This window comes from Elephantulus edwardii, unplaced genomic scaffold (assembly GCF_000299155.1).
Source record: "Elephantulus edwardii isolate Elephantulus edwardi_28Jun2011 unplaced genomic scaffold, EleEdw1.0 scaffold00006, whole genome shotgun sequence".
Taxonomy (NCBI): Eukaryota; Metazoa; Chordata; class Mammalia; order Macroscelidea; family Macroscelididae; genus Elephantulus; species Elephantulus edwardii.
Window position 1 is genome coordinate 14,473,319 of NW_006399756.1, and position 10,710 is coordinate 14,484,028.

Here is a 10,710-nt window from a genome sequence, read left to right on the forward strand (position 1 = left end):
CCCCGTCCCCCAGATCCTATGTCCACCTACAGACCCAGGGCCCCGTCCCCCAGATCCTATATCCACCTACAGACCCAGGTTCCTGTCCCCCAGATCCTGTGTCCACCTACAGACCCGAGGGCCCGTCCCCCAGATCCTGTGTCTACCTACAGACCCGGGGCTCCGTCCTCCAGATCCTATGTCCACCTACAGACCCGGGTTCCTGTCCCCCAGATCCTGTGTCCACCTACAGACCCGGGGCTCTGTCCCCCAGATCCTATGTCCACCCTACACTCCATAGCCCCGTCCCCAGGTCCTCCATCCCCCAGATCCTGTGTCTACCTACAGACCCGGGGCTCCGTCCCCCAGATCCTATGTCCACCCTACACTCCATAGCCCCGTCCCCAGGTCCTCCATCCCCCAGATCCTGTGTCTACCTACAGACCCAGGGCTCCGTCCCCCAGATCCTGTGTCCACCCTACACGCCCGGGGCCCTGTCCCCCAGGACCTCCGTCCACCCTACACTCCCGGGCCCCGTCCCCAGATCCTATGTTCACCCTACACGCCCGGGCCCCGTCCCCCGGGTCCTCCATCCCCCAGATCCTGTGTCCACCTACAGACCCGGGGCTCCGTCCCCCAGATCCTGTGTCCACCTACAGACCCGGGGCTCCGTCCCCCAGATCCTGTGTCCAACCTACACGCCCGGGCCCCGTCCCCAGGTCCTCCGTCCACGGGCAGCTGTCTGGGCTCGGCCTCCCGATCCTCGGAGGCCTCTTCCCGCTGCAGGTTTGACCTTTTGACATATAGACGGAGGCCCGGCCTGGGCTGCGGCCATGAGGTGGAAGGTATTTCACCCCTCGATTCCCGCCCTTTTTCCCCCAGGATAAAACCCTCGGATCTCTCTGTTTTGCTCTAACAAAGGCGTGCACTTGCCAAAAACACCACAAGAGGAAACTTCTGGAAGGCCGCCGCCAGAGCCTGGGCTGGGCCTTGTCTGGACAGACACTAACTACGGCGTCTCGCTGGGCCCATTCTACCCCAGGGCCTCCCCGTGCGCCTTGTCCTCCCCAGGTCTGTCTCCCGCCCAGACACCCGGGATTCTAAATATAAACCTCTGCAAAGTCGGGTCCTTCGAATACGGCAAAGGCTGCTATAAATGTGAATGGCTGACATCCCACCTTAATCATTCCTTTGTAATCAGGCCATATCTTTTTTGTCTGCTTTAAAATTAATCATTGCCTTTTGTAATCAAGCTGCAGTAATATTAACACTTCGATATCTGTGCAGTATGTGTCAGAGACCAAAGTGGCTGCTAATTAAAGCTTAAATATGAAAGGCACCTTTGGGACTTTGGTAGGGGATTTTTTTTTAAATTAAAAAATAAAATATTTTTAATTTTAGTAGGTCAAAATATTGAGATTAGAATACACATTTGACTTCACTTCTGAATGTTAAATTGACATTGGTTAAACTTTAAAAAGCGTTTTCTACTTAAAACATACTTAGAATTAAATAGGATAAATGTAAATTCTGCCACACCATCTATATATTGTTGTTGTTATGTGCTGTCGAGTTGCTTGTGACTCATAGCGACCCTATGTACAACAGCCCTAAACTCTGCTCTGTCCTGTGCCAATCCCACTGCCTGACACACCCATCCTGATTACCCCAGTCACTGAATCAATCCACTTCATAGAGGGCCTTCGCCTCCTGCACTGTCCCTCCCCTCTCCCAAGCATGATGTTTTTCTCCAAGGACTGGTCTCTCCTCACTACATGTCCAAAGTATGTTAGACGGAATCTATACATTACACGTCATTAATACTGTAGTTCAATCGGCTATAGCTTTTAGTTTCAAATTTTTACCTTAAATGCCATCAAACTGTTTATGCATACTTGTGTTTTTCAGCTTCATTGTAAAATAATTTATTCAGAAAAGTATAATGATGCAGCAAAGAATTATCCATAAGCTCATAATCCAGAGGCAAATACTAATAGCAATTGGTATTAATGGGTATTGGGAAATGGGTATTCTCAGATAGTTCCCGTCAACATGATTATTTCCCCAAATCAAAATTACTGTGAATATATAATAATGATAACAATATTGACTATTTTATTAATTAAAACAAGTTTCCTTCTTTTGAGAATAATTTTAGCAATACTTTCATAGCATAGAGATAGAAGTTGAGGCGTGGGGGAGTTAAACATCTTTCCAATGTTGTTCTTATGTGTCATGGAGTCGCCTGCAACTCAGCAATCCTACATACAATCGCTCTGAACCCCCTGCCCTAACCTGAGTCAGTCTCACTGACTCTGATACACTTACCCCCATTACCCCAAATACTGTGTCAATCCATCTCATCCAGGGTCTTTCTCTCCTGCGCTGTCCCTCCACCCTTCTAAGCACGATGTCCTTCTCCAGGAACTGGTCCCTCTTGGACACATGCCCAAAGTTTGTGAGATGAAGCTTCAAAATCTTTGCCTCTAAGGAGCAAACTGGTTTCACCCTCTCCAGGATAAACTTGTTTGTTCTCTTGGCAGTCCATATTTTGTTCAATAATCTTCTCTAGCACCACAGCTTAACTTCTGTCATTCTTAGTCAGTGCCTAACTCTCTGATGCATAACAAGTTCAGACGTACCTTAGACCTTAAATTGGTGTTATTTACTCTTTAGCACTTTGGAGAGGTCCCTGAAAGCAGATTTTCCCATATAATTTATCTTTTGATTTTCTGCCGACTGGTGCCAAGAGTGATGATTGTGGAGCTCAACAAGCTAAAATTGTTAACATCAATCCTGATGCATTCTGTTTTCATACTTTTTTAATCTGTATGAAGAACAAATAATTGAGGAGGCTGGACTGAGGAGGAATGTGGCACCAGGATTGGAGAAAGACTCATCAACAACCTGCATTATGCAGATGACATAACCTTGTTTGCTGAAACTGAGAAGGACCTGAAGCCGTTGCAGCAGAAAGTCAAGGTCCGTAATCTTCAATATAGACTGAAACTCAACATCAAGAAGACAAAGATTCTCACCACTGGGCCAGTTGGCAACACCATGATAGATGGGGAAGAGACTGAGATTATGTGGTGTTCCAATATTGCATAACCAAGATATAGCAGAATGAGCCCTGAATCCAAGAAGTTAAAATTTAATTTTGGCTTCTGTTCGTTTTTCTTTCTTTTGGAGAAGAGTCCTGAACATCCCATGAACTGCAAAAAGGACAAACAGACATGTCTTGGAGAAAGTGCAGCCAGAGTTGCCCCTTGGAAGCAAAGATGATGACAAAGCTTTATCTCATATACTTTGTTTGGTCATGTTGCTAAGAAGATACTACTCCTTGGAGAGGGGCATTATGCTTCAAAAGGTGGAGGGTCAGTGAAGGAGAGGAAGACCCCCAACCAGATGGACTGACACAGTGACTGAAGCAATGGGCTCAATTCCATCGGAGATAATGATGGCACAGGGTAGAACAGAGTTCAGATCTGTTGTCCATGGGTCACTATGTGTTCAATGACACCTACCAACAATGTTACATAATAAGCATTTTCCATTTCATTGAAAACTCTTCAAAAATACATTTTTAAAACTTCCTAATTCCCCCTCATATGGATGCATGTGTAAAATATAGATATATAGGAATGAATTTTATGTTTTTATCTACTGAGAGATGAAAAACAAAGCTGAAATTGTGGTTTCAGCCATTTTCTTTGAGCAATCATTTTGGAAGCTTATGAACTGTACCACAGCAGCCATCAAAGGCAAGGGATTCCAGAAGATAAATTATGTTACTAATTAATATCACTCCCCTCAGAATTATTTCCTGTGGACTTGCACGAGGATAGCAAGGAGTGGTTTTCAAAAGCACATTGCTATTTAACATTCCAATTTTATTAGTTACACTCAAACTCCCATTTATTATTTAACATGCTCTCTCTGTTGTGAAACTTGGCAGAATGGAACCTGGGCAGCCTTCAGGGAGTGCAGTAGCCTCACAGGCACAGGAATGTGGGAAAGAGCGATCAGAAATTCAGGAAAGAGGATAGGAGGTGAAACAAGTCGTTGCTCTATCTTCTGCGATCTTCTTTATATTCCAGGCTTTTTGTGTTTTTAAACACTGAGTGAGAGTGTTCTAGAAGTATCACAACTATAGCCATCAGCAGAGTTTTCTTAAAATCTTACTTGGTTGGGTTGACACAAATAAAATTATGCAAGCCCATAATTTAAATTTTACATTTCATAAAGAAAGAAACAAAGTAAGATATCAAAATGATGCCATCATATATTCAGTTTTATTTCCACATATTGTACAGCACTAAGGTCTTTTTCTTACAAATCTACACGTGGATTACATTCCATTATGATCAGAGAAAGAGTAGCATTACTTAAATTTATGCCAAATAAAAATGGTATATGATGTGGTAAAACTTGGGCATGCTATTTTCTGGTAATGTATCAATCGTATAATTCTGAAAAGAAGAAATCTTTAATTCAACAACTGTTTAATGACTTTCTGCTATTCATTCAACAAATATTATTGAGTGTCTCCAATGTGCCATATTAGAGAAACAACAAGATTTAATAAAAAGCAGAACTAGAGAAAAAAAAGTATTTTCCTCCCCCGGATATTTCTAACCTCATTGGAGAATTATTATATTTTTCAGCGTTTTGGCAGCAGTATAAACAACTGCGTTCAGATGCTTCAACAGATGTTCTTTAGAAAGAAAGCCAATTATTTGTGTTATGATACCCACATATGATTCTCAGATCTAAACTTTCCATCTGTACATGTTCCATTGAATTGCATACCTATGGAACAAAAAAGTTAAGATTCTCTCTCAATCTCAGATTTTTGTTTATAATAACTGTACCACCTGGGTGATGAGAAATTGATAATTGCTTTGCTAGAAGGCCTTATATAAGGCTGCATTGCTCTTGTGATTGAAAATGCATTTCCTTTACTTCCTTAGATTGATGGCATTCCTAAGTTCTAAACAAGGTTTGCAAATACCCACTAGCCCAGGGCATATATAGAGATATTGCAATGGAAAGAAGAGAAGTAATTCATTTATTTTATGTTTTACTTAGGGCATCTGTTGTAAAGGGGGTAGGGGGAACTATGTAGGTTCAATCAAGTTTAACAATCATTTATTGACTATCTTCTAAGTGTAAAATTCTATTCTGGGTAGTTGGAGGACGAAGGTCAAAAACGTCATAGACCATGCCCTCCTGGAGGTCATAATCTATCAAACGGGACCTAGCACACACAAATAACTCTCGGGAGGCTGGTTATAACCAGGCCTCACCCTTGTGCTGTGAGGATGTGATGAAGAGAGAGAATAAACTGAAAAGGAAGTTTCTGGTAGTCTCATCAAGAGAGCACATGAAGTTGGTTTTTCAAGGGGATGGAATGTCAAAAAAGAAAGCAAAGAAGGAAAGGGAATAGTGTTCAGTGAGATCAGTATTAGGAGGATGTTCTCACCTAATGTATGTAACGGAGCATCATAGAATGTTTCCAAACATGTGAGGAGCATTTCAAAGGTGTTGTCTACAATCAATTCTTGGCAATGGATGACCAACCCTAAAAGGAGATACTCATCACTAAGGTGAAGGTGCCTTGGTAGTAGAGTACATTAAGTTGGGGCCATTAAAAAGGTCAGGAATTTGAAGCTATCAGCTTCTCTGAGGAAGAAAGACAAGCAACTCCCTTCCATGACGATCCGATGGAGCGTTGCTGTAAGTTAGACCCACCTCCACTGCAGTGAGTTTGGTTTTTGGTTGGCCTCTGATGGGCCAATCACCATATGAGGCCTTGGAATGCATGAGTCCATGTAATCCACAGAACAACATTAGTATGTTCTTATTTCCACTTTATAATTGAAAGATTGAAGCAGGAGAAGGTTTAGTAACTTGTCCAAAGTCTCTACGATGACCAGCTAGTAGCAAACTCAAGGTTGCTGCCCCATAGGTGCTGTCTCCTCAAGTAATGACCAGCAGCCGTGGAACCCCAGCGGAAGGCCACGAGGCAGAATCGACTTCCTGGGTCTGGCTTGGGTTTTTGTAGTCTCTGGTTCTACAAGGCACATCCTTCACAAATTCACTTTGCACCTTCCGAAAGCCAGAACCAGGAGGAAAGGAAACTTTCAGCAGAGAAGTTTCTTCTCAAGGCAAATGAATGTCATAAACCACGCTTGTCACCAACAGGTTACTCTCTTCTCTGAAGACCCTTTCAGACTTGTAGGATTTGGATTAGTTCAAAGCATCCGTAAGAAATAAAAATAAAACATGATCTAAAGAAAGATAATTTAGAATACTTATATAACTAACCACATACCTAATTGCTGTTGTTGTTGTTGTTGTTGTTGATTGCCTTCAAGTCAAGCACGACTCATAGCGACCCAGTGAACAAAAGGCCTAAAGCTCCTCTACAACTATTGACATTATCCAAGTTCATAGAGCTTCCAGAGACATGTTATTTAGGAAGTGGATGCCACTCCTGTTTCCAAACACACCTAATATGTAAAACTAAAAATGGCATTGGTATACCCAAAATTTGTATACTAAAAATGATATTTACCTTAATAGGTAAATTGTGGAAAGTAAGTTATGATTTGCAAACACTTAAAATAAAATGCTAATTTGTCCCTATTAGAAACTATCCTATATAATTCCTTTACTTCCTACAAATTCGCACTGGCAGCTAAAGTCAGAGCTGCGTCTAGAACCCTCTCTAGTTCTTTTCTGATCCTATGGAAGCTCTTTCATTCATCGATAATTTTCAAGCACTTTAGCGAAAGCATTTCCTCTTGTATCTGTTTTCTACACTGAACCTTTTACTAAGAGTTCAGGGAAAGGGTGTAGCACCCAGAGTACAGGCTTCATCTGGATCAATTCATCCTCTGTAGGACTCTTACCTCATTTAAGGAGATGTGTATTCATAGAGACCAAAGCCAGACCAGATGCACTGCTGTGGAGTCCATTCCAATGCACGGTGGGTCTGCGGGACAGAGCCGAGCTGCCCCCAAGGTTCCAGAGGCAGATTGCCTCATTTCCTCCTGCAAAAAAGCTGAGGGCTTCCGGTTGTCTATCTTTTGGTTGACAGTCAAACTCTTTGACCATTTTACCACCTTGGATCCTCTATTCACATATGTATGCTTTGCACATGTTGTAAGGAGGGAGAGGGCCTTGGAGAGGGACATCATGCTTGGGAGCGTGGAGAGATGGCACAGAAGGGGAAGACCCTCTGTGAGGTGGATTGATTCAGTGACTGGGGTAATCGGGATGGGTGTGTCGGAGGCAGTGAGATTGGCACAGGACAGGCAGAGTTTAGGGCTGTTATTGTATATAGGGTCGCTATGAGTCGCAAGCGACTCGACGACACATAACATAACAACATAACATACTATTATTGTTAGTTGCAAGGAGTTTTGGTGGTCCTATGGTTAGAGCACGTTGCCGCTGACCAAATGGCCAGCAGTTCAAACTCATTAACTACTATCTCAGAGAAAGGTGAGGCAATCTTCTCAGAAAGAGGAGGATGGTCTCTTCTCTTCTACAAGGTCCCTGAGTCAGAAGGAACTCTACGGCAATCAATTTGTATATGAAGACTTTAATATTGGTTAGCTGAGGGGATAGTATGATTCGTTGCCAGTGTGTCATTTCTGAGACTCCTGTTATGACAGCACAAAACCTTACCTGGCATTGTTCCATCGTCTTGATTGCTGCTGGCACATTCAGTGTATTATAATGCCACTGTGCATCTTGACAGGGGGCATGGTGGTGCAGGGATTGCTCACTGAAAGGTCAGTGAAGCAAACTCACCAACCAGCCACAGGAGAAAGACCTGGCAGTCAGCTTCCACAAGGATGTGTAACCTTGGAAACCCAGTCCCAGACTCCTGATTGTGCTCGTGCGGAATCTATCCTTGGATTAGGAAGCAGTTGTCAGCACAGGGCAAGGAAACACTGCATCATTGCATTGTACAATTTGATGGGTGGTGAGGTGAGGGAAATTGAAAGAATTTGTTTGAATTTGTATTAGAATTTTGTAAAAAATTAATGAAAATTAAAAAATGTCAACTTGGGGAGGGCGGAGGGAGGGACAGGGGGTAAAATGTGCAACAATGAATGAATGAAAATCTAACTTTTCTGTGAACTTCTGTTATAATGACAATTAAAATAAAAAAATTTTATTTAAAAAAAATGAGCGCACTCTGGTGGCCTAATGGCAAGAAGCTGCACTGCAATCCCAGAGGTGAGCAGTTCAAGTCCATCAGCTCCTCTGCTGGAGAAGGAGGGACACTCTCCTCCTGTATCAGTCAGATCTGATTTGATGGCGCACACACAAACCAGGAAAGGAGTGAATCAAGAATGAGTCCTATCTTCATACTTTTTCAATCTATACGCAAAACAGGTCATTTGAGAGGCTGGGCTTTATGAAGAGGAATGTGGCACCAGGATTCAGGATTGGAGGAAGACTCATCAACAACCTATGTTATACAGATGATACCACTGTGCTCACCAAAACTGAGGAGGACCTGAAGCATTTGCTGTACAAGGTCAAGGAATATAGTCTTAAATATGAATTGAAGCTTAGCATTGAGAAGCCAAAGATTCAATGAATGAATGAAAATCTAACTTTTCTGTAAACTTCTGTTAAAATCATAATAATTTTTTTAAGAAAAAAAAAAAGACAAAGATTCTCATCATTGGATCGATAGGGCAGCACGATGATATATGGAGTAGAGAATGAGGTTGTTAACCATTTTAGCTTGCTCAGATCCACAGTCATCACTCTTGGCATCAAAAGTGCTTAAAGAGTAACAATGTCAGTCTGGAGACTAAGGTGAGCCTGAGTCAGGCCATGGTCTTCACAGTTACGTACTATCCATCAGAAATCTGGCCAATGACTTGGGTTGACCTAAGAATTGATGCCTTTGAGTTGGGGTGCTGGTGAGAGTACTGAACATACCATGGACTGCTGAGAGAACTAATAGGTTTATCCTGCAGAGGGTGAAACCAGGCTACTCCTTGGAGGCAAAGATTTTGAAGCTCCATTTCACATACTTTGAATATGTGGCCAGGAGACCCTGGAGAAGGCCATCATATTTGGATGTGCAGAGGAATAGCACCGGAGAGGAAGACCCTGGGTGAGATGGATGGATGGACATAGTAATTAGGGTAATGAGGTATGTTGGAGTTAGTGAGACTGGCTCAGGAAAGCTTGGTTCAGAGCTATTGTACATACAAGATTGCTATGAGTTGCACCTGATCCAGGCCATAGTCTTTGCAATTTCTTGCTATGCATCAGAAAGCTGGACAATGACTAGGGATGATAGAAAGATAATTGATGCCTTTTAGCCATGGTGCTGGAGAAGAGTATTGACTGACATTGTTGCTCTTCAGTACTCTGGAGAGGTTCCTGGCAACAGACTTTCCCAGTGCAATTCATCTTTTGATTTCCTGGCTGCTGGTACCAAGGTTGTTGATTGTGGAGTGAAACATGAATTCTTCCTTGTGAATAATAGAGCCATAAAGTGAACAATAATACTTGTGAGAAATGCACTCCTTAGAATACTTTACCATGAGATTAAAAAAAAAAAAGTAGCAATTGCCCAAACACAAAGCTCAGAAGGCAAGAAGCAGAAAAGAGGGATGAATGAAGACCAGTAACCCAGGGAGGAAGTGGGAAGGATGCTGTTACACTGAAGGCATTGTAACTGATATCACAAGGCAAAATGTGTATAAATTGTTGAATGAACAACTAATTTGCTCTGTAAACTTTCATCCAACCACAATTTTTTAAAAAGCAGCAAATCCAATTTTCTAAATTATTCATTTATCAAGATAAAACCCCTTTGTACTTTCAATGTTTAACAAGACTTTAGTGCCTTTAATATAATAGTATTATGTTTTAAAAGCCAGACACTTCCATTCTTTTCCCTACACAATGCCACAGACAGCTTGAAACGCTTTATCATACCTTACATGGCTCATAAACCTTATCTTTTATTTGACATTGCAGGTGTGTTGATAATAGAATGTAGAAAACTCTGAAAGGTGGTTGAAGGAAACAATTAATTAGCATTTAAATAAAAGTCTCACTAAGAACGATTTTAAGCAGAAAATAAACTGATTACTTCATAGCTAATAGTAAGCAATTCTAGAATGGAATGAGTAAAGCAAGTGAAAGGAATTTTAATATCTGAAGACACATAAGGGAAAATGGCAAAATAATAGAATTATGGAAGCAGCTGTACATATATCATCCTTTAAAAATTTTAACACTAAACTGCTATTCTCTCTGTTGAGTGCCTCATAACTCCATGCCTGTTATATCTATTTGTAAAATGTTAATCTGTACATGTTCCTTAAGCATTTTGATAATCTGCCATTTCCGTTTTGAAGGTGTTAAACCGAGAAAAACAGGAAACAGCTGAGATTCCAGGCCTGGATTATGTCTTAGCCTCCAGTGGGGGGGAATAATGCAAGGATTGTACACCCACGATCCAAGCACTCATAAAAAAGATTCATGATGATATTCTTGGAAGAAATTAATAAAGCCTAAGAGAACTTGTCAGAAGAATGTCCTGAAGATGATTTTATTTCAGTAATTGTTAGATTTGAAGTGCTTTCATTTTCCTCTGTGATGTCTTTTATCTTACTTACAGATGCTATTACTCATAAAATATGGTATTTCCGTCCAGAAGGCTGTAACTGTAAATGAGAC

The 10,710-nt window shown here is 41.7% G+C and overlaps 1 protein-coding gene across 1 annotated transcript in view; it reads left to right on the plus strand.

Annotated features, from left to right (window-relative positions):
- LOC102861787 (vegetative cell wall protein gp1-like) overlaps window positions 1-779 on the plus strand; it is a 1,290-nt gene extending 511 nt beyond the window's left edge. Inside the window, exon 2 of the mRNA XM_006880159.1 lies at window positions 14-779. Within this exon, the coding sequence (XP_006880221.1) occupies window positions 14-779 (766 nt within the window). The remainder of the gene's footprint in view (window positions 1-13) is intronic.
- Window positions 780-10,710: the final 9,931 nt, after the last annotated feature.